The sequence below is a fragment of the Cydia strobilella genome, chromosome 1 (genome assembly GCF_947568885.1).
Source record: "Cydia strobilella chromosome 1, ilCydStro3.1, whole genome shotgun sequence".
Classification (NCBI taxonomy): domain Eukaryota; kingdom Metazoa; phylum Arthropoda; class Insecta; order Lepidoptera; family Tortricidae; genus Cydia; species Cydia strobilella.
Window position 1 is genome coordinate 33,736,670 of NC_086041.1, and position 25,245 is coordinate 33,761,914.

A 25,245-nucleotide genomic window follows, 5' to 3' on the forward strand; every position below is an offset into this window, starting at 1 on the left:
CGCGGGGCACTTTTGGAGACTAGCCCAGGACCGGGATAAGTGGCGTACATGAAGAGAGGCCTATGCTCAGCAGTGGGCGATTGAAGGCTAGAATGATGATAATAACAGCTAACTAAACAGCATGTGGAATGAACTGTCGCCCAGCCCAGGGTTACCAGTAACTTGGTCGCTTTAATTACATTTATCCAGCGATTGATAATAAACAGATGAAGAACTAGCACTGCAAAATTACCCCACACATTTTGTGCCACGGTGGGTGGGGAGCAAATAATGTGCCACGGAGCCGGGCAGGACCGAATCGGACCGATACGTCCGTCAAACCTGGCGTGAATCCGTGCCGAGGCGTGCCGAGGAGACAATCTAAATTTCGTTATTGTCTCTCTATCGCTCTTGCATATTAGAACAATAGAGAGGCAGATAAAGAAATTACGGAGCGGTCCGGTATCCCCTTTGAGGGTTTTGGAAGTGGTCTTTAATTCGGTTTTTAAAGTACTTCATAATACGAGTAAGCAGTTCTCTTTTCAAATGTCTGATACCCGTTTCTAAGCGCTAACCTCTTGAAGGGGTATCCCTTATAAGGGTAGGGACGAATGCCAGTTTCAGCTTTCTCTTCATGAAAATAGAATTAATATATCTGGGTGTCTAGCGCGTTGACATTGACAGCACAGGTGTAATACATTTTTGAATTAGGAAGCGGACACCCTTTCATTTGTAGGGGTAGCTCTGAAAGGGAAACCCCTTCCTAGAGTTAAGCAAAATGAACGGGCAAATCAAATCGTTGGGGCTATTCGATAAACAACTAAACCAGTTAAAGGCTTTTTTCTGGGAAGGGGTGGACGGGTTCCAGAAATTTCGATTCGAGAAAATGATGGTACGGCCGTGCCTCTTTGTTTTGCTCGACCTGGCGGGGGCACTGTCATGCCCCCAGATTTTCGTTTTTCGCAGAAGGCGTAAATAATATAGCGTACTCTTGTGTTGGAGGTTGGAGGCCAAGACTCATTTAGGGTCATCGCGCCAGCCATGTAAGTATCACCATTTTTTATTTTATTGAACTCGTATTACATTAGCAATGAATTGACATTTCTGAATGTCTCCTTGTTGATTATATATTGAAATGTGGTATGTGGTACTGCGGATTACCTACCCTTTCGAAACGTGTACGCTGGCAGCTGAAAACTTAAAACAGACTTATAAATTGTACGTAAGTGATTAATTTCGTTGTCATGTTCCATTTAAAATAATATTGTGGAAATAATTGCCGCAATGTTGTGGCCTTTGTGTTATTACCGGCGAAAACAATTAGTAGACCTGAGACCGTAGTTGACCTGAATATGTGTTAAATTAAAATGTAATGTTTAGTTTTATAGTTGCCCCATATCACACTAGATGTCGCTATGCTGTTCAGCTATTTCGAGCTATATTAAGATTTTTGTAAAATTTTGGTTTCTGTATAAAGGACACATAAAGGAGTAAGTTGTATTAAGTTATCAAGTGAAGTGTTTCAATACAAATAGGTATAATCTGTCAAACTACTTTGTCAGTAGAAAAAGGCGCGATAGGTAATCAAATTTTCTATGGGACGATAACGCGCCTGCATTTTTCTACTGACGGAAACAATCCGTACTCCTTAATAATAGTGTAAATTATAGTTCGCTTTGTTACAGACATTTCCGATGTTGTAATATACCGATTCTTATGAGAAACGGCACACCGCCGCACCGCTTGCGTGACGTGTGCGTTTTTTTAAATTTACTACACAGTTTGGTCGACATAGTGACCAGCGACTGCTTTTTTAGGGTTCCGTACCCAAAGGGTAAAAACGGGACCCTATTACTAAGACTCCGCTGTCCGTCTGTCAGTCTGTCCGTCTGTCTGTCACCAGGCTGTATCTTATGAACCGTGATAGCTAGGCAGTTGAAATTTTCACAGATGATGTATTTCTGTTGCCGCTATAACAACAAATACTAAAAAGTACGGAACCCTCGGTGCGTGAGTCCGACTCGCACTTGGCCGGTTTTTTTTTATTGGTAACGTGTGCGTGCAATCAGAATACGGCTCGTACTCTGATGTAGGTGTGTAGACCGTCCCGGGAAATTGTGAGGACTTTTGCCTAACTTAAATTTGGTTGATTCCTTGAATGCTAAGGTCACACAATTTGTCAAATCCTTTACAGCATAATTTTCCCGTGCATATAATCCTATTCTATTATCCGTTGTCATTTTTATTACATTTATGTTTATTCTTGATTGTGCATGACACTCGGCGCACTCGCGATTCTAATAAAAGGGGCCCCTCGAGGCCTGGATATTGTAGACAATATACCTTATGCACACAGAGATATGTCGACTAGACAACTCACAAGCGGGACATGGTCGACATTATTCAAAAAGCTAGTGAACTTTTGTTAGGAATTTTGTCGCGTATTTCATACTATTTTGTTTGGATTACCCGTTACAAACCTGACTAAAATTGATGTAAAAAAGTAAAAATCTACAGATGATTTATTTAATATCAGGAATTCCATATTTTCAGCCATAGCTAAATTATTAATTTGAATTTAAATGCAGTAATTCACATATTTGAGCATCATATACACATAAATCACATAACATTACGCGACGGTCCTTCATCTCCACACAATCAAACAACATGAATATAGTTTCATTATATTTTTAATTGTAACGAATTTTGTATGTAAATTGTGTTCCATTGTATAGGTATTATGTTTTAAATGCAAGAAACGATTGATTGATTGATTGGTTGAATGAATGATATTTCATACATATACATCAATCCGGGGTTAAGAGGCTGTATGTTAGGTATATCTTATGCCTGTATACTACTCTGTTACCGCCGCACATTTTTTTTTGACGCAGGGGTAAATGCATTACGCATCTCGCCCCCCGGGCAATGGGGAAGCCCATTGGGGGGGTGGTATTTGGGACTCGCTCCTCCCAAGGCTCCCTCTGCTAGTCAGAGAGAGAGGAGGAGAATACCACATGCCTGTATACTACTCTGTTACCGCCGCACATGCGATATCTACTCAGATATATATCTATAAAAATACAACGTCCTATATAAACGGCTCGCAGATATCAGCTCCAATCTGAATTTATACAGGATTTTATTTTTATTTGTCTTTGTGTACTCGACGAACGAAATATGAGATCGCGAAATTTTTCTTCAAGTTTTGGCAAATTGTCTGTCAATTAGGGCGATCCGGGAAAAATATAATAATCTTTAAACGAATGCTCATTAAAATAAATTGATCTAAATGATTATAACTCAGAATATCATATTAACAGAGAAAATACCAGTCTTAACAATCAGTCTACGCAAAAGTTATTAATTTTATTGTAATAAAGAGGTAAAGTCTAAGAAAAAACCGTTCAAGTGCCAGCTTACTTAACTCGCGTACCGAGGGTTCCGTACAAAGATTTCAGTTGTTTCAAGCAACTATAAACATGAAAGATTTTTAAAGTCCCCTAAATACAACTGCATACTACAAAAGCGCACCTTCAAAGTCTCCGTACCTCCGACTGTATGTATCAGTTTAATCCAACGTTTACCTAACTTTATCCATCCTTTTATCTAACAAAGTAAACACTATAGTTTCTATGAATTGTAAATTAGAGAAGTTTAAAATACAAATATCAACATGGCTCAGCTCCCTTTCTAACAAAGACATTGAGGACCTCGCGCCGGGGAATTACAAAATTTTAAATTTTATTATTAATTTATTATATATATTTATTATTTTTTCTAGTATTAATCCTGCACCTAACAACCATCTCTTTTTAGCCCAGTGGTTGACTGGTAGAGAATGCCTTATGGCATTAAGTCCTCCATTTGTACTTATAATTTTATGTGCAATAAAGTTTAAATAAATAAAAAAATAAAAGTTCAAATAAATAAATTGAAGTTACTACCGTAAACACTAAGATGTGCCTATGTAGGCTATGTACTTAGTATGTAATTAGCTAAGACTACCCATCTGTTTTAAGGGAGTTCCCTCTGCCAACAAACTGTCTTGCAGTTTGGCAGAATAATTTTAAATGTAAAATAGGGTTTATTTCGACAGAATATTCTTTTTTTATTACCTTGCAGCAGGGCTCGCCGAATATTCGCGAAGACCTACTTTCTTATCAAGTGATAACACTGGCACAAAAACAAGAAGGCTAATTTAAAATTAAATCTTATCACGCATTAAGCCATCAGTTGTTGGACCAAATACCGTAACGTAACCAATGTTCCATGCAATTTCTTGAACCGTCTAAGTGGGGCTTTAGTACCGTGTCACACTTGTGATAAGGGTGAGGTTTATAACGAATGCAATCACCTGGAACTATTTTTATTAGTCATTCGACAATCACTTTTCGTTTACGGAGGCGTTATTAAACCAATATCAAAGGAGATACTGGAGATAGTACCTAAATGAATCTTATAAACAGGGTTTCGCGTAGTCTGTTTATCGCCGTAGTGAAGTCAGTCGCGTTCTGAAACCGGGGCAAAAACATTGTGTATGAATCATTGTGAATATTTAAAGTCATGGGGTCGCCCAATGACCAGGGCATGTCCGGCTTGGAGATGGCAGTGGTGTCCGGGCCACCAGCCGAGATATTTACCACGAATATCGGCCCGAAGTTCATCTCGGTCACGCAAAACGCGGAGAAAGCTGAGTTGGTAAAGGCGTACTCATGCCCGCTTTACCTGTTCTTAAGGCTCTCGTGCGCGTGCGTCTCTCTCGTGCTGGTGGTGTGCACGGCGCTCGTACTCTACTTCTCGCTCGTGTTCAAGAGCGGCGAGTTCAACATCGTCGACAGAGCCCCTCACGAGTGGAACATCACCCGTGAAGACTGGCTGGCGCGCGACCACACGGACAACACCACGGTGGCTCGATTCGCGCCGCTCAAGCTGGTGGTGGTGCAACACACCGTCGGCCCCGAATGCCATCGGTTCACCAACTGCGCCACAGTGCTGCGGAGCTTACAGAAGTACTACTTGGATTCGAAGTATCTTGGCTATGATATACCCTACAACTACTTGATCGGTAACGACGGGCGCGTGTACCAAGGCCGCGGTTGGAACCGAGAGGGCGCGCACACGTTTGGCTACAATAAGTGCTCCCTCGGCGTCGCTTTTATAGGAAACTATAGTGAAGAGCTGCCCATCCACAGCCGCGTGACCGACCTGCAGCTGGCGCGGTTTAACATGCTGCTGGAAGACGGCGTGGTCCTGGGCTTCCTCCGCCCTGACTACACCATCCTGCCAGCTATGGACGTCCGGAACACCATGAGCCCCGGGAGCAACCTCTACCGCGCTTTACAGAACTTTGATCACTACGAGAGAACCCATAGCTTTAGGGGCATGAACTGTGAGGCGATATACAATAAATTAGGTTTACCTTATCATTTATGAATTAGAATTAGAATTACATGATTATACTACTAAAAATATATTATATATATATATACATATTATATTATATATGCAGTGCAGTGTGATAAGCGCTTGGAATCGGACGCGCCTCACTGCAACATATTTATTCTTACGACTTCGGTCGCTGCTTCGTATTTTTCGCAATGGATTTGCAATAACTCATATCGAATGAGTTACTGGAGTTCGTACAGTCTACAGAATGCCATAGGCAGCATGGACGAAGTCAGCATCAGGCAGATCTGCAAATCGAGTTTCAGCGAAGACGATATTTGCAGTGGTAAGGCTCTACTCTTCCAGACGCTTGGCAAAACTAACCAAATGCCATCCCGTCAAAGGGATGGGCGAGTCTCCAGGACATATTTAAACTGTTGAAGGAGACAGGTCCACATGACGTGCCTGCCTTCATTGCGAAGCGGCTGGACCGGTTACCGCCGGTTACCTTCGATCACGTCGACGTCACCAGGCTGCTAAAGGACATAACATTCCTAAAGACGAGTCTGGCAGAAATGCAGGCTTAGCAAGTTAGAGGTATCTAATAATACCATCAGTGAACTGCTTTCTGAACCTTCCCGCTCACAAGGACCAATCACAGCCGACTCTACGGGAGTCGCGATGCGACAAGGATGGTTTCAAAAAGTCGGAGAAGAGAAGGAAACCAGCTTGTCATAATCACGAAGTTGGAATCTCGAATCTCGATACAATGCGATTTTTTTTATGTGGTGACGAGCGTTCTGACTCCAACGTCTAGCGACCTTCAACAAGGAGGAGTTTTGGCCGAAGGGTGTCAAATTCCGGTGGTTCCGCGGCCGGCTTCCTGATCTGACACTGTGGGGTTGCGTAAAAAAGAGCAATCATAATGTGTTTTATAGTGTTTAGTTTTAAGATATATCTTTTTAATAATATGTAGGTATAATATGTAGTTTGTGTTTAAATATAACCGGCAAGCTATTGTCAGCAACAAAATTTGTTTACGATGCCCGATCGTGGATAGACACTAGTGCTCGCCCCCCTCCCCAAACCCCTTGTTCGGCCCGCGCCGGCAGCTGAGTCACCATTGTTTACGCTCCCCCGCTACAGGTAATCACTAATCAGCTCTGTTATCAATCAGCGCCGCGAATGTTTTCAATAGTGCAGTTTTAAGCACGAAGATAAGCATACCGTTTAACCCACATATTTTATACACTCGCGCGACAAGTTTCGGAGATCCTATTAGGTCTCCATTTTCGAGCAATAACCTATTTTATCTCATCGCGCGCGCAGCGCTGCGCGGCGGGCGGCAGTACACGCCTCACAGCAGTCACAGCTATAATGAACAGCTACTCAAATGCACTGCTAGTGCTTGAAAATGGAGTATCCTAGTATAACTCACGACAGTTTAAATTCGATTAGTGATAAGCAAAACATCGCATTATGTAACGCAGCGTACTACGAAGCGAACAATACGCGAACGCAAAGCGATGCGGCACGGGGTGAATCAAACCTTTGATACCTATAGAATTGTCCTACGTGGGCGATCTCGTTGCGAACGCGAACGCCGTGGGCCGGCCGCGCCGCTTCGCGTTCGCGAGTTGTTCGCTTACGTGAGACGCTGCGTGAATGATAGAGACAGAAAGCGTTTCTTTGTCGTAGCGCAGACGATTGGCATCTTGTATAGGCCCCCAAACCTCACGTAATTAAATTGTTTGCACATACAGTATAAATTGTATATTGTATCCGAACACCTGCCAATTAAATTCCAATCACTATCAAATTATGCATCAATTAATGTTGTCTATCATCATTAAAGTAACAATTATAATGGAATAATTATACCGAATAATGATACAATTAATTCATTTAGGTATTATCGTCACATTATTAAATACCAACCATATGTAGCTTCTGCCCGGGAATTAGTCTGCGTTAAAATGATGATTGATAAAAACTAATCTAATGTATTTCCCACGGGCCTCAAACTATCTTCATATACCAGATTTCATCTAAATCGGTTCAGCGGTTTAAGCGTGAAGAGGTAACACACAGACAGACAGACAGATACATTCGCGTTTATAATAGGAGAGATTTCGAAATAAGTAAGTAGTAGTCTCCAAAATTTCGTTACGATTCGTTAAGTTTTGAAGGAGGAAAATGTCGAGAACGAAATCTCGATTTCTGAAATTTTTACATAGGATTATTCGCCTGAACGTGAAAAGAACATACCTGGGCCGCCCAGCAAGACGACTTCCTATTGGACGCCCCAGGTATCGCTGGTGCGACAGGGTTGAGGCGGATCTGCGCGAGCTTCGAGTCACCAATTGGCGAGAGGTCGCACAGGATCGAGAAAAGTGGCGCTGTCTTGTGTCGGAGGCCAAGTCTCATTTGGGTCGCTGAGCCAACGGAGTATTAAGTAAGTAAGTAGTTATTCGCCTACGCTGCAGTTGTTCTTATTTTATATAATTTAAGGAGCCGCCTACAGCGCAACGGTGATATTTACCTAAAATTCTCAAATCTGAAAAGGGTAAGTAAGTATAGTTATTTGTTATACAAGGGTGCAAAGTTGTATTTTACCCGCGAGTGTGGAATTGAAACATGAGCGTAGCGAGTGTTTCAACACACGAGAAGTAAAATACATTTGCACCCGTGTGTAACACAAAACTTTTCCCCTCACTATAGCGAGGAAAGTGCAACATCCACAGGCGTTAGATCATCTTCATCACTGGAATCACTATTTTTTTTACGATATTATTACAGAAAACACTAGAAATTCTGATTTTTACGTGAGTCGGTGAGAAGAACAGTAAAAATTTTGTTGACAATGTTGACATTTCTGTTCTGACGTATGAAATGTCAACGATGCGTTTTGAAATTGCATCGACTCAACTTGTGCGTGGACTTCCGGTTCGAGCGCCATCTTGATAGTTAGCATCGTGATTAATTACTTTGTTTTTTGCTTATTAATATTGTTTAAAGTGTAATATCGATAGCTTATTATACAGTAAACTAATGTGGTAGTGTGCAGTGAATGGAGAATTAATTTTGAAGCGCGTTTAACCACCATCTTGGAGTCAACGGCCGGTAGTCCACGTGCTTCTTGTAAAGACTAGCTATCGATTTACAAGAGCTAACAATTCACCGTACACTGTCTTGTACAACCGTACAATTTTTGTCGTTTGTAAACCTCTCAATACCTTGATACTGGCGAAATAGTCCCACTGGGCTGAAGCCATAATTTTAAAAGAAGAAGAAGAAGAAGAACTTGTGCGTTCAGAATTATATTTAACATCATTACAAAAAATCTAACGTTTCTTATGGAATTTTAAGGTTTATGGCTTAAAATTATTAAATAAAGCTAAATTTGGTATTTTTTATTAGATTCTCAAACCATTTATTTAATGATAATTAATATCGAACGAACCATTATCATGAGCGTTTTACGTTTTGTTATCTGTCAAGCTACTTAAACACGCTCCATCCAAGGTCAAATTACTTTCCCCACTAGTGGATAAAATGCGTTTTTCCCCGCTTGTTTTAAAGGATAATAGACGGCTTTCCGAGCTAGTGAGGGGAAAAGTAAATATTTACACACGGTACGAACGGTCCGTACGGTACGGAGTAAAACATGTCGAGCGTTTTCGACTTAAAACACGTGAGTGACCCGTTATTAATATATTTAATAAGTAAATATTCTTTATTGCACCAAAATTATACTTTATTTTTGATGTATAGCGTGTCCGCCATGTGTCTAAACGCGCTGCCGGTCGCCTGTTTGCAGTCCACAGCCTAAAGTGTGTTGCTGTTAGTATGCCTCCCAGTGAATAAGTGATTAAGTTAACCTGCTGGTGTAGTCGGAGAGCTGGCGCCGGAAAAAAGTGTACACTTTATATAACAACGAAAGCTCTCGTTAGTTTGCTATACGATATTTCATGCTTGATCCGGGCGTCTGGCAGCTGTTTATCCGTGGGAATCAAATAATGAGCAAAGTTGTAAAATCAATTTAAGGCGGTTCCCTGAGCCAGAAGGCGAAAAATCTCCTTATATGATCCTGTTTTTCTAAGTGGCGTTGATATTTTTAGACGTGAAAAAAATATATGTAGTTCTTGACCATATTATCTTTAATATCATAGCTTCCGATACACGAATTATGACACTTCGCTCGATACAATTAATTCCCAAAGTAACCTCTAACTCGGACTTTTAATCCAACTTTACTCGGTTATTTATTATGTGATACTATCAACAAAAAAGAAGAAAAAACAATCTTAACTTAAATAATAACTTCATAGCTTTCGAATTTCGATATTGTAGGGTATCGTTTTTAAAATAAATAAAAATCAACAAAATAAGATCAAAATTGACACTTGGCGCGCATGATCTTTCCCGTTCTTTCTTGCGAAATGTGACAGAGACAGCGGCAAACCGATGGAACGGCCTTAAAAAAAACTGTAATCGCCACGCCAGCAGATCACACTGGTGCTGATGCCGGAAGCGCATTCAGTAGGGCCAAAGCACGGATTGGCTAGTTCCTATGTGCAGCCGTACGCGTCGTTGACATTTAGCGCATTTTTTCGTAGTCTCTACAGTAGTGTACCTACTGCTTTTTAAAAGTAGGCTACGTCAACTTACAAACACGAGTCCCGTTTTGCAATTCGACCAAATCGACATGAGCAAAAATAGCATCAATCAATCAAGTGGGTCTATAAATCTACCTCTTTCCGTGGCTGGCTCTTAGACTATTTAAGTACAGTAAAGTAGGTTAGGTCAGGTCAGAAACATGAGCCCGCTCTGCGATTTTAATTTTAATTAGGGAGCCCTTCTGCATTTCATTAAGCAGTTTGACTTCGTGTATGCATTTAGTCGTGAATACATTTTGTAAAACGTTATAAGGAAAGGGTGGATATAATTGACTGAAATAAAAACTAACGACAGAATTTATGAAATCTTTTGAAAAATAATAGGTTAATTATTGCGTGATAAAAGCTGAGGTTATAGCGAGGTTATAATAGGATAGAGGGGTACTGTCATAGTAAATTTTGTAGCCACAGAAAAAGGAAACCATACGCATCGAAGCGGCGCGGCGCGGCGGGCCCACGGCGTTCGCGTTCGCAACGAGATCGCCCACCTAGGATTTTTCTCTTTCACTCTTTTTTTTTATACTACGTCGGTGGAAAACAAGCATACGGCCCGCCTGATGTTAAGCAGTCTCCGAGCCTATGTACGCCTGCAAATCTAGAGGAGTTACATGCGCGTTGCCGACCCTAACACTCCTCTCCCTCGTTGAGCTCTGGCAACCTTACTCACCGGCAGGAACACAACACTATGAGTAGGGTCTAGTGTTATTTGGCTGCGGTTTTCTGTAAGGTGGAGGTACTTCCCCAGTTGGGCTCTGCTCTAGATCTGGAATGACATCCGCTGTCCTGTGCCCTACCACACAAAGCGAGATGTCATTCACAGTGCCCATACCTCTCTTTTAGACGTAGTTTAAGGACATACCCGGGTCCGGGCGGTAGCCCCCAGTTTTTAAGCAACTTACTCACGAAGCCGTGGTTCACACATAGAAACGCAAGTAATTTTTGATGTATAGCGTGTCCGCCCTGACATAAGTAAGACCTAAAGCTACTTAACGTCACTAAATCATCTACAATGGCGGTAATTCCTTTTTATGCCTACGTTAAATTTACATAAGCTACCTGCTACCAAGAAAAACGGTTATCTTGATAATATACTAAATAGCAATGAGAATAGGAGTGTCTGTAAGGAATTTTCTATGCAATGTGACCTGTTTAGATTGCATTTTCATGTATTAACGTATGAAGTGTTTAAAAAAACTATTTTGTCGCAGATTTCCTCAGAATCGATAGCATTTTCTTATTAGATGGTCGATGAAATTTTGTCATTACTTTTAAGAGCTTTTGAGAATGTGAAATAATATATTTTGATTAATAAACTTTTAGGCGTAGGTAAGTACTGTAAAGGGATACGCCTACGCCGTGCCTACGCCTATCAGGGAGGGAATTAAAGATTGAAGAAGAGACTGCTGTATTTCTTTTCTTTCAGGTTAGCTACGTGACAATTAAATATGACTATCTTAGATGGATGCCTCTTTCGGAATGGCGATCCGCACACCCGTTCCATTTGACAGGGAGCTCGGATTCTAAATTTAAATGCGTGTCTGCCACGTGTCTGATGCCAGACACTGATCAAAAAGGCTGTAAAGGTTGCAAACTTTTATAGTACCTATTTTAAAGTTACTCTTTTGAGTGTAATTAACCCGACATAGTGGATTTAATATTTGAACTGCTGCAATGCGGTAAGTTAATGGGAAGAGCGATATGCGTGGACGGCCGCCAGTCACGACCCGTAATTAAGTGGCGGTTTGTTATAATTAAAATATGATTATATTTTTATGAAACTACTCCAACATTTGAATTAGTAAGTACGTGGGCTATACTGAAAGTTCGTATAATGAGCCACTTATTTATTTTATCTTCTTCTTTTTCACGTGCCATCTCGGTCCAGGAGGTCGGCGACCATATGTCTATATGTCTCTTTATGTTCAGTCATGCGAATTAGTCTATCTATGCTCTTCACTTTTAACCAGTCTCTTATATTTTCAGTCCATGATGTGCGCCTTTTACCGCTACCACGCTTCCCTTCAATTTTTCCTTCAATTATTAATTTCAGTAAATTGTATTTATTGTTTCTATATATATTTATGTCCAAAATATGCTGCTTTCCTTTTCTTAATTGTTGATACTACTTCTAAACCTTTTTTCATGATTATTATTTATTTTATATTTTATTTTATTATTTTATTCAAGACAACAAAAGGTCCATTGGATATTACTTAATAATAAACATAGATTTTGTCCTTTGACAAAGTTTCCACATTTTAACACAAATTAATCTGAAACAGGTCACAATGCATAGAAATCCTTTAGGACAATCAAGTTTATTAGCTATCATACTTATAAATGATACAGTGAAATAGAATGTTTATTGTTCGTAAATCTAACTCTTTATCAATTTTTAGAGTTCCGTAGCTCAAAAGGAAAAACAACGGAACCCTTATAGAATCACTCGTGCGCCAAAACTGGACCAATTTTGTACTGTTGAAATTTGGAACACGTATGTAAATTTGTGACCCAAAGACGGACGTGTAACGTAAATACATGAATTTTATACATGGGGGGCCACTTTTGGGGGGTAAATGAGAATTTAAAAATTAAGTTTATCAAAATATATCGTGTTACATATCAAATGAAAGAGCTTATTGTGAGAATCCCAAATATATATCTTTTTAAATTGTAGGATAAACAGTTTAGAGGTTATACTAGTTTAGAGGTTATTCAAGAAAATAGGCAAAAAATGACCGTTCCCCCCTTTATCTCCGAAACTACTGGGTTTAAAATTTAAAAAAAATACACAAACTAGTTCTTTACCAATATATAGAGGCAGAGGTCGCCCCCCTTCCACAAGAGGCAGAGGTCGCCCCCCTTCCACATGGTGGAAAAACATAGAAAGAGACCTCAAAAAAGCCCAATTGCCTGAGCAGACAACCCAAGATCGTACGACTTGGCGCAGAAAAGTGAGGAGACCCGACCCCAAATAATGGGATAAGGAGAGGATAAAGAAGAAGAAGAAGACACAAACTAGTTCTTTACCTATAGACGACAGGAAAATCTATTAGAAATGTGCAGTCAAGCGTGTGTCGGACTTAACTGTAATTATAACTATAGATAAGTTTATTCTGCGCTTCTGCACTCTCCGTGGATGTTCTTCGTCAACTTTGTTGCGGTGTTAGCTTGCTCTCGCTCTATGTACAATTGAAACAAGTTCTAAGTAACGCTAACTATACGATAAGTAATTGATGAAGTATTCTTTTACATTAACTATGAACATTGTATTGAGAGATAATAAACTAAACTAAAGGAAGGCGTTCAGTGAATACCCGTCACCGCTGCACAGTGGAACCGGCCAATTATCGAAAACCTGGATGTTTCCGAATACCGGCTAGACAAGGGTATAACAAGCATGTGTTCAATGACTAGGCCTTGTTCACGTACGAGTACAATCGACTGCAAATTGGACAGGTAGCGAAGCCTATTGTAGAACAAAGGTAGCAATTTTTAAATGCATGTCGCAGAGATGCGATCATAAAGCAGATACGAAAAATTAAAAAGTTGATAAAACATTCAGTTATAACCGTATGAAAATCCGTTTAGTAGTTTTTGAGTTTATCGTGAACATACAGACAGACAAAGCAAGTAAGCGACTTTTCTTCAGAATCTTCTTAAGCGGATTTTACTGTAAAATAAACTATGTATAATATTGCTATTCCCACTGATATATGGGTAATAGGTAAGTGACCCGATCACAAACAATCTTACCTTTTAAATCTAAAAAGGAAACAAACAAAAGTGGAAAACAGTTGAAGAGCTTCACACACACATTTGTTCTTTGTCTCCACACGCAAGTCGGCGTTTAAAGCTAATTGCCACTTGTCGTAACGGAAAACATGTCGTTTATTATATACTTACGCGATCGATAATCTATTACGACTTCTGAACCAAAGCGGAAAACTGGAATTTTACAAGTTATATCCTCCTGAGTCGTCCCACCTTTATAAAGGCCTTATTCCAAAGGTTCCAAATTCAAAAGCGAAGGTAACGATTCAGGGACTAAGTGAAAGGCGTGAGTGGACGCTCGTAAGCGTGCAACAGGGCGGGACGTGCGGCTAAACAAATGCAAACGTACACACCGGGGCGGCACACCTCTAGTTTGTTGTTAAAATTAGCAACTTTTGTAGCTGTTTTAGCAATATTTTAGACACTTTCACACACAATTGTTTTGTCTATCTATATCTAGGTTCTCTAGGACTAGCACCACGCACCATTCCAATAACCCGGGGTTAACCGGTCAAACCATGGAGTTACAATTTGACACTGGGTTAACGGTTTAACCGCTTAACCCCGGGTTAGTGGGATGGTGCCAGTGGCCCTAATAGGTATATTTTTTACAGTATATATTCATTCATTTTCTAATATTTGCGACAGCTCTTATTTTTAAAGCAATATTCCCAATTATTAGACAGTAAATTTTACTAAGCAATTTTCTATTTTCTTTACATTTGGGCAGAGCGTGCACGGCCCCGTGTGTTTCTCGCCTTATTTCGCGGGAGCAATTTTATAGAGTTTAAATATTACACACTATCCAAGAGCTAGCGTCGGACAAAGCACCTACATTATAGAATTTTAAAAAAAACATTAAAGCGGTGGTGGCCGAGTGAACCTGACATGCGACTTTCAATCCGGAGGTCGCGGGTTCAAATCCTGGCTGGTATCAATGCGTTTTTCGGAACTTATGTACGGAATATCATTTGATATTTACCACTAGCTTTTCGGTGAAGGAAAACATCGTGAGGAAACGGGTGCATTGCATTTGTTATAATTACTTTTCATATATTATAGTTTGGTATATCGTTACTTTGAATAACGTAATAAATGGCATACTACCGTAATCCCTAATTAATGGTACACATAATGTAATTATTGGTGTAATGGTCATAAGGCATATTTACACTTCGTCTAATATATATTGCCATAATTATTACATAACAAGTAATATCACATAATTATTTGTGTGGCATAATAATTGCATGACATAAATTGGTTAGGTTAGGTTGAAACTGCGAGTCCGCACAAACAACTCACGAACGCGAAGCGATGCGGAGCGGCGCGGCGCGGCGGGCCCACGGCGTTCGCGTTCGCAACGAGACCGCCCACGTAGGACACTTCTATAGGTATCAAAGGATTGATTTACCCCGCACCGCATCACTTCGCTTGGCGTTCGCGTGTTGTTCGTTGTTCGCCTACGTAGTACGCTACGTAATACAGCGGTGAAATGACGTCACTAGAACCAAAGAGATTAGATACTCTAGTATAGGGGGTTACTGTCATAGTTAATTTTGTATTCACAGTAAATGTACTGCCATCTATCGACGCAGGATTAAAACTAAAAATGTAAATGTATAAACATATATAATTTTTTATATATAATAATATGGAAAAATGATTTTTATTTATTATTTCTATATGATTTTGACCGATGTTCTTATACTGATATGTCTTAAAATTGTCAAATGTCAAACGGTGTCGCCAACGCCATCTAGCCGAGCATAGGCCGAAGGTGTGGCGCCATCTATTCGAGAATGACTTTTTCTTGATTTCCAAGGCACGTTTTTTTCTTAGATTATTCATCTTATACGGAGTTACATGTCTTTGCTAGAACGTTGTCTATGTAAACAAATTGGCGCGGTTTCGTAGAGGGCGGTGATTGGAGGAACATTACGGCCGCTATATGATGGCACCTCTATCCTAGGAAACCAGAGCGTAACGCAGCGTACCACGTAGGCGAACAACAAGCGAACGCGATGCGGCGCAGGGTGATTTAAGAGGCCGGTGTCGATTTTAGTCGCAAAAATGTAAAATTGATAGATTTCTTCGATGAAATTGTACACCTTTTGTTACCAAATTGAAATAACAAGTACTGGTTTCTATTAGCACGTCTTCTTCTCTTGCCTTTTATCAAATCAATTTTTTGAAAACAGACTCACTAAATTAGCAATGATTTTTTTTCTGAAGGACGTTTAGGTAAACGCGCGTAAAGCATTGATTTTGTCGCTCTTATTTGTAAATTTCGTAAAATTTGGACTGCTAAAAATGGTAAATTTGTATTACACATATTCTGTACTTGGCCTTTATCAGATTACATTTTTGTTATATGACTTAGAGTTCGAGGAAATGAAAGTTAAACGAATTCACTTTTCTCCAGAAATTACTTCAAAACAAGTTACAATTTCTCTGAAAAATCGACTTAATTTCAACGTAATTTGGATACTTGAACAATCTACAACATTTGCTGAAACTATTATTATACATCAATTTGTATAATTTACCACCATAATTTTTTGATGAATTTTTCAAAACTGCCCCTTCTCTTCACATATTACCGGTGACGCACGCTCGCGACCTCATTATTAAAAGGCAAGATGAGAAAACGTGCTAATAGAAACCAATACTTGTTATTTAGATATTACGTAACAAAACAAGTATAATTTCAACGACTAAGTGTATCAATTTAAAATTTTTGCTCCAAAATCGACTACGGCCTCTTAATCCTTTGATACCTATAGAAGTGTCCTACGTGGGCGATCTCGTTGCGAACGCGAACGCCTTGGGCCCGCCGCGCCGCGCCGCGCCACTCCGCTTCGCGTGTTCGCTTACGTAAGACTGACTCTAGCTCTCCGACTACAACTCGCTGGCGCTACCAATTTTCATTTTACCACTGTTTGCCGGTGGTGGGCTTGGGTACTGTTTTACTTATTCCTGGCTCTGCTTTATCGTGCCGTAACTCCGCATACGGGGATTAGCCTGGATTCCCTCTGTATTGGCTGGGAAGCAAAGTAAAGCATTGCATGTGGTTTAGTAAAGTTTGGTGCCCTAACAGCATTTACACGTCATTATGACGTCAGCGACGTCATTATAACGCCATAATTACGTCATTATGACGTCGCTGACGTCACTTTGGGTGGTTTGTGACCCTGAGGCGAGAGAAATGGAGATGAAATAGGAATAAAAAAAAATAGAATATATATTTTCTTTGTATTACTATTTTTAGCAACGAAAATTTATAGTTAGACCAAGATAAGTCTGCACGATTTTGATAGCACACGTGCGTTAAACGTCAAACTTATATGAAATTATGACGTACTTATAACACTAACACTTGAACTGCGTGTGCTATCAAAACACACACGTACACATGTTATGCAAGCCATATCTAGTTTGTATAGAATGCTTTTTTACTCCCTTCTTTTTTTTGTGTTTCCACTTAGTTATTGCATGTTAATTGTACTTTTGTGGACATCTGTTATTGGCTATGTTTTCTGTTCACTATGATTTGTATTAATTTTTGTATTGCTGTTGATGCCCCAAATAAATGAAATAATAAAAAAAATCGTTTCACTTCTTGGTCTAACTCTACCAGACATATAAATGTTCATGCCAAGTTCCATGTTATAGTTGGTCAAACCAAAGTGTCAGCAAATAAGAACGTAAAAAACTATACTCGTCCTTTTCTTTTGGGTGATAGCACTAGTGTAAGACAAAGATAGTATGATTCTCTCTGTCTATGTTTGAAATGAGAGTCCTTTACAAATTATATTTCAGTTCAGCATATCGTTTTAAAATGAAATCGTAACTTCGATTGTTTGAAAGCAGCTTTTTGGCGGCGGGTTCGCGAGGCTCTTAAATAATTTTTACCTTCTTTCGAACTCAGTAGGAATGCGTGATTAATCCCCCGATTTTCTCAAAACTTCCCGTATGTTGTAAACTGTTGTTATTTGACAACAGAGCCATCTACCGACAAGAGCAAACACTGCTTTTTATGCTAACAATGTTAGAGCATGGCGTGGTATCACACCTTACGCAAGGACTGGAGCTTGTGCTTACTCCATTTAGTTCACGCTAGGGTTGATAGATGGCGCTAAACACAACATTCGTATTACTACGACCAACTACGACCGACAGCCACCAATAAACGGTTTAAATAAATGATATGGTCGATATGATATATAGGTATATTATATTTGCAGTTATGATTTTTTGCAGTCTATGTTTATTTTATTTGAAAAAAAAAAAGATATTCATACACATAGAGGGGGCGCAATAGAGCCTTAAAAAATGTACCTTCTTAAAAAGTATATCATTTATTTATAGCATAATTTAACTACGAATACTGTAAGTAATATAATCAGTTTATCTTATTCCATTCTAAATAAGTAATTCGTTGACTTACCTATTTTTTTTATTTTTGATAATTTTAACAAACCTTTGCGTTTGCTAAAATTATAGGAGTATATTTTGAAGATATTACCTACGTTTTCTGTTAGTTTAATTATTGTTTATTTAATTATTAATTATATTTTGTAAAAAAACGTGTTAATCAGAAAAATATTCCTAAAAATTCTCAACGTATTTTGAGCCGGCCTGCATTAAATAGCCTTACATCAAACCATAGAGTTACTTATACTAGAGCGGTACTGTCATAGTAAATTTTGTAACCACAGTAAATTCACTGCCATCTGTCGACACATTATAAAAGTAAAAATGAAGATTTATAAAAATACGATAAAATGTATTTAAATATGGATAAATGATTTTTTTTATTTGCATTAATTATTTTTATGGTTTTGACCCATGTTCTTTCACTGATATGCGTTAAAATTGTTAAATAACAAACGAAACCGTCAACGCCATCTATACGACAGTAGGCCAAAGCTAGTAGCGCCCTCTGAACGAGAATCAAATTTTCTTGACTTTCTGGGCACGTTTTTTCCTTAGACTGTATCCAACTATTACGGAGTTATATCTATCTTTGCATCAAACGAGGCCGGTTTTTTCTTCGCGAACATTAATGTCCCGGTTGTTTTGGTTAAAAATAAATAACAGGTAATTAGGTAATTACTAATTAGTTCTTAAAAACAAAATGTGTTTTCTAATTTAGGTACGTACGTACTTTAACCGATTTCTGTTGAAGTATACGAGATTTAATTAGCAATTCTTACAAAACTAAAGCCCGACCAGAAATATATGATAATTGTCAAGAGGGCGCTGTTATTCTCATGTATGTGATGACAGTTCAGTTTAATATGAAAAATTTAGTTCCAATGATATTCCGCAATATGGCGCGTGATCATATATTCGGTCAGACTTTATACTTAGAGTTAGACCAAGAAAAGTCTCTAGATTTTGACAGCACACGCGGTGCATGTCATGGAGACTGTATAAAGTAGCCAAATCTCTATGTATGAAAAGTGTCCATCAATAAACAGTAATTAGGCGGCGCCACCATACACCGAAATACTACCAAAAACAACCTACGTAATTTGGTCGGGTTATTTGTTGCCTTATATGGTTCATATTATACTCATGTCCCAGAGCCTAACTAGCGCCACCGGAGAGATTAGGAACTATTATTTAAAGCTGAAAGCGGTCACTTTTGTAACAATTCTGCCATAAGAGATTGGCATCCTTTCTATACCATCCATAGTGCATGTGTTATTTTAAACGTCAAACTTCTATTTTGTAATCAGAATAAAAAGCTATGAAACTTCTATAATTCTTCGGCAGTGTTGGCCGAAACGTTAATTGCAATTAACCATTAACCAGTACAAATTGAACCGAAAATCGTAACCGTTCGTTACGGTTTACAGTTCAATTTGTACTGGTTAAGGGTTAATTGCAATTAACGTTCGGCCAACACTGTTCTTCGGTAACTTTGTAATCAGAGATCAAAGACTAGTATTTCTTAATAACAAAACATAAATAAATAGTAAATTTAAATATATTTCATAAAGACTACAAGTTGAAAAGAACTAGAGTTTTGACAGTCTGAGTCAATGTGACACACGGAAAGATAGACGGGCATGAAAAAAATGTGACGTTTTCAATCAAAAGGTTTCAAAAAAAAAACACGAAAACCGTCGTCGCATCGCTCGCTCCGAAGCTTTGAGCTAAAAACCCAAAATCAAAACCATACCAAGTGTCCAGCACAAATAGAAGATCGTCTGTCGACTCCAGCCTATGAGGTTGCTACATTCATCATCGAAGGAACCAAGATCAGGGGCCCCTGGAGAAAGTCTACCACGTCATCAGGTTAGTCCCAAATTACGGTCTATGCTAGGCTAGAAACTACATTTCCCCAACATACTTGTGTTTCGACGGGCCACATTGTCGCTTACCATAAGGACGAAAATTGCTTGTATCTTTATACGATAAACCTGTCAGAGCGTCCTTATGAATACGTCACAAATATTAAGGTTACCCTTCCATCGTGAGTATCGCGACCACACTTTTCATGAACCAAAGCGATTGTTCTCAGAATATTTAATTGCACTCCAACGCATTTTTAAGTATCACTAATTAATGCAGTTCCACTTACCGGTCACTGTCCTTTTGTCTCATCGTAAACATTCACCCAATAAAGCCTATTGTTCAAACATCTCCGTAAACCCACTTACAAATTACCGCGAAAAACACGATAATATATCTATCTTGTGGACAAAGGGTGCTATCACATTCACACAACAAACATCCACAACACCAGTATATTTAGACCTCCCATTGCGCTCATTTAGTACCTAACGCTGTTCTGATTATAAGAACGTTGGCGAAGTAAAAACAACAGCTGTTCACAGTCGATGGTCGCTCGCGCATTCGCCCGCGCGACATTCGCCAGCGCGCACGCGTAACGCACGCGCGAATTTAGAAACGAAAATGATGCTCGCCGGTGCACAAATTGTTGACAAGAGTGTCGCGTTCAATTCTGATGGTGTGGTGCTGCCAGCTCCTGCGGCAGATCCTGCCATGGCTGCTCCTGCCGCAGAACCTGCCATGGCTCCTGCCATGGTAGTAATGCCCCAGGCTGCCGCGCAAGGACTGTCGAGGGTGCCTGCGCGGGAAGCTGTGGATATTCACTTCAGCAACATAACGTGTACAGTCAAACTTGGAATTAATAAAGGTATTTATATGTATTTTTCATTTCTCATGCTCTGAAAGAGGGTCATTGTTGTTCTTAAAGGTGTACAGAAAATGATACGTGTCTGCACTAGAGCATTTTACGTTCGAAGTATGTTTTTTTTTATTTTTTTACGATAAGCAATTGAAATTTGAGTTTAAATGGATTTGTTATACGATTTCCATTCCGATATCTGACTCTCCATTCCATAAATAACGATACTTTTGCCTCAATTGATAATTGAAAGAACCCTTAAGAAATACAATAAAAATGTATACTTAGTCATGTTTTTAAAAAACACATTCATTTTACTTTCCTCGTATTCGAAATAAAAAGTAGAGTGTTTAACTCGGGTGAAAGGCATCATTTCAGCCTCGGACTATTGGCGCTCTCACTGCGTTCGAGCGCTAAAATATATAATGAGTGCCTTTCACCCCTTGGTTAACAATCTACTATTTTGCGTTTTAAGATTATAAATTGTATAGGGATAACAACTGTCACCGTACTGAATCTATATGAAAAATAGGGCAAATTGTGAAATCAACTCTGTCCTCAATAGGTCAAATTTCCTCTAATTATTGCTATTTCCTTAAGATGACGCAAATATCTTAATTAATAGCGAGATAGCTCGCTAATCAGAACCAAAGGTCGCTTTTAAGGTCATCTAGATTGTTAGATATTACAACCGGACCTAGATAACGCGTGCTCCGAACTAATGCTATCAAGTACGATAGTAAATAATAGATAATACGAATGAGTATTTAATGACTTAATCAAAAAATTCTGTGTCTTTTTCGTTTATAGAGTATAAGGTTTGATGTCGCTAAAAATATATAGGTAGGTATACTACGGATGCAATTAAAAATATATCTTGATAACGACTCCTAAAAGTTGAACCAAAGATAGATGATTTTCGAGGCACGTTTTTTTCTTAGACTGTATCCATCTATTACGGAGTTATGTCGTCGTCGTCGTAGTCGTTAAGAAAATTTGATTCTCGTTCAGAGGGCGCTACTAGCTTTGGCCTACTGTCGTATAGATGGCGTTGACGGTATCGTTTGTTATTTAACAATTTTAACGCATATCAGTGAAAGAACATAGGTCAAAATCATAAAAATAATTAATGCAAAAAAAAAAACAATTATCCATATTTAAATACATTATATCGTATTTTTATAAATCTTCATTTTTAGTTTTAAAGTGTGTCGATAGATGGCAGTGAATTTTCTGTGGTTAAAAATTTACTATGACAGTACCGCTCTAGTATAAGTTACTCTATGGTTGAACTAATGAGCCTAAACTCTGATGTGGTTGCGATTTTTCGTTAAGAATTTTCTATGACCACCTTCCGGCAACATCTGCATATCAGCTCCATGTTGGACTGTCACTAAAATTATTTCTACTTCTTCTTCAATGCTAATATCCTAACGGATGTCGGCGATCAACATGCGAAAGTCCTCTCTGTGTTTCGCCCCTCTGCCCAGAGTGGTAGCGTCCGCAATACCGGTCCAACTCCTTATATTATCACACCATGATGTTTTGGGTCTTCCTCTATACCTCTTTTTCCATAAATTTTTCTCTCAATAATGTTTTTTAGTAATGCATATTTGGTGTTCCTGTAGATATGTCCAAAATATGCTGTACTAAAATTATTTACAAGCTGGAATTGGTTATAAATTATATAAAACAAGATTAGAATTCAATCAAATATTTTAATACAAGTTACACCTGAGAAGCATTAAAAACTGGTATAATTTTTCGTAGACATTCCAATAGAAACTCGGCCGTTTTCAATGCTTGAAAGTCTAAGTAATAAATATTTTAACAAATACACGAAGTAAAACCGTGTAAAATACCTAAACGAAAAACACGACTTCTTGAAATGTAAACGTTAAACGTTAAATACCTTACCTCTTATCTTCATTTGAATGATCATTGGTAGAGCAGTTGAAAATAATGACATTAATGATTGAAGTGCTTAGTGTAATGTAACGAGATACGAGATAGACTCGATTTAATACGTTTTTACTGACAGAGCGTTAGCGAATGTCACCGTTTCAGCTTGGGCCAAAATGCATTCGTTGTCGGTGTTTCGTTTCGTTGTGTCGATGTTCTCCTCTACAGGGGTCCGTTTATCAAAAGCTTGTAGCTTGTAATACAAGTGGAAGTCCCTTCGTAACAAAAGCTGTCAAAAAGTGACATCCGCTCGTATTACAAGTTACTAGCTTTTGAGTAACGGGCCTCAGGGAGTCAGGGACCCGTTTATTAAAGCTTGTAGCTTGTAATACAAATGGCAGTCCCTTTCTATCAAAAACTGTCAAAGAGTGACATCCGGCCCGTACTGCATAATAAACTACAATGTGCTACAACTAATATTACAAGCGGAACTCCTTTTTTTTTTTTTTTTTTTTAGGAAACAAACAGTCACATACAGATAAGTTTAAACTTGCAGATATACAATAAGACCTATAGTTCCATTAATTATAACATACTGATATTGATAACAAAAACTCCTTGTCTAATAAGTGGAATTAGAAAAGGAGTTCCGTAATATTAGTTGTAGGTTGTAGTTTAATTATTATGCAACACGGCCCAGCTTGTATTACAAGTTACAAGCTTTTGAGAAACGGGCCTCAGAGGGGTCTGCTTTTCTTGTCCTTTCTCTCTACACGTGTCGTCTACTGAAACGTCGCAGGCCCTCATGTTTTTAGCTAATCATTATTACTCATTATATGAATAAATGTGTATTCTATGTAACCCGTTACAAAAACTGATTTTCTATTCATCCAAATCCGCTAATTATTTTTGATGATACCCATACCAATGTAAAAAATGCCATACGATATAAAAAAATAAAAACAGAAAAAATAATATTTGATGAAGTAATTTGATTTACAATGCATGTGCTCGAAAAGTGCGTTTCCTACGGAGCCATATCATGCGGAAAGTACTACTTTTCCGCACTAGTGCTTTTTGTTTTCAATTTTATTTTACAGTACATATGGTGCTACTAGTGCGGATAAGAGCACTTTTCCGCACTAGTGCTTTTTGGTTTCAATTTTTTAATAATTAAACTTATTTGCCATTATATGTTTTTTTTATTTACTCGCACAATACATAGTAAAACATTGTATGATACACGTGCGTAAAGATGATATCCGACTCGTATTCCTTTATACATTCGCTCGCTTTGCTCGCTCGTGAATAAAATCCACTCGTCGGAAATCATACACTTTCCGCACTTGTTGCATAAATAGCTATTCTTACTCATTCCGTGTTTATTTTATGCTTAACAAATGTAAATGTGCATAGAAACTCTTTTCACGCCTTACGGATAAAGCTTATCTTGTAATAAATAATTCGAGGTGAATTTGATTAGGTATTTGATTAGATACAGATAATGAAATATTAGTTCATGGTAAGAGAGTTGATATTTTTATATTATTTTATCTTCGGATTAATGACAAAGTAATTTCACAATTTTCATGTGAGACAAGGATACTTCGATATTTGTTCTTTTCCCCTCACTAGCTCGGAAAGTCGTCTTTTATCCTTTAAAACAAGCGGGGAAAAACGCATTTTATCCACTAGTGGGGAAAGTAATTTGACCTTGGATGGAGCGTGTTTAAGTAGCTTGACAGATAACAAAACGTAAAACGCTCATAATAATGGTTCGTTCGATATTAATTATCATTAAATAAATGGTTTGAGAATCTAGTAAAAAATACCAGATTTAGCTTTATTTAATGATTTTAAGTCATAAACCTTAAAATTCCATAATCAACGTTTGTTTTTTAATAATTATGTTAAATATAATTCTGAACGCACAAGTTAAGTCGATGCAATTTCAAAACGCATCATTGACATTTCATACGTCAGAAATGTCAACAATGACAACAAAAATTTTACTTTAAAACTTCTCACGTAAAAGTACAGAATTTCGAGTTTTTTGTTATAATATCGTAAAAAATTAGTGATTCCAGTTGATGAAGATGATCTAACGCTGCATGTTGCACTTTCCTCGCTATAGTGAGGGGAAAAGTTTTGTGTTACACACGGGTGCAAATGTATTTTTCTTCTCGTGTGTTAAAACACTCGCGGGTAAAATACAACTTTGCACCCTTGTATAACAAATAACTATTTTTAACCGACTTCCAAATCTCAAACGGAGGAGGTTATCAATTCGGTTGTATGTTTTTTTTTTTATGTTTGTTACTCCATATCTCCGTCATTTCCCGACCGATTATGAAA

The 25,245-nt window shown here is 38.5% G+C and overlaps 2 protein-coding genes and 1 long non-coding RNA gene across 3 annotated transcripts in view; all 3 read left to right on the top strand.

The window, feature by feature from the left end:
- Positions 1-25,245, top strand: part of LOC134745405 (uncharacterized) — a 190,424-nt gene that overhangs the window by 27,770 nt on the left and 137,409 nt on the right. The gene's annotated exons all lie outside the window — the stretch shown is intronic.
- On the top strand, positions 4,549-5,454 carry LOC134747938 (peptidoglycan recognition protein-like). Its single transcript, XM_063682619.1, has one exon. It carries the CDS (start codon positions 4,549-4,551, stop codon positions 5,416-5,418), a length of 870 nt encoding a protein of 289 aa, XP_063538689.1. The 3' UTR covers positions 5,419-5,454.
- The window catches only part of LOC134745047 (ATP-binding cassette subfamily G member 4), a 48,860-nt gene continuing 44,305 nt past the window's right edge, over positions 20,691-25,245 (top strand). Inside the window, exon 1 of the mRNA XM_063679023.1 lies at positions 20,691-20,997. Within this exon, the coding sequence (XP_063535093.1) occupies positions 20,754-20,997 (244 nt within the window). The 5' untranslated portion in view covers positions 20,691-20,753. The remainder of the gene's footprint in view (positions 20,998-25,245) is intronic.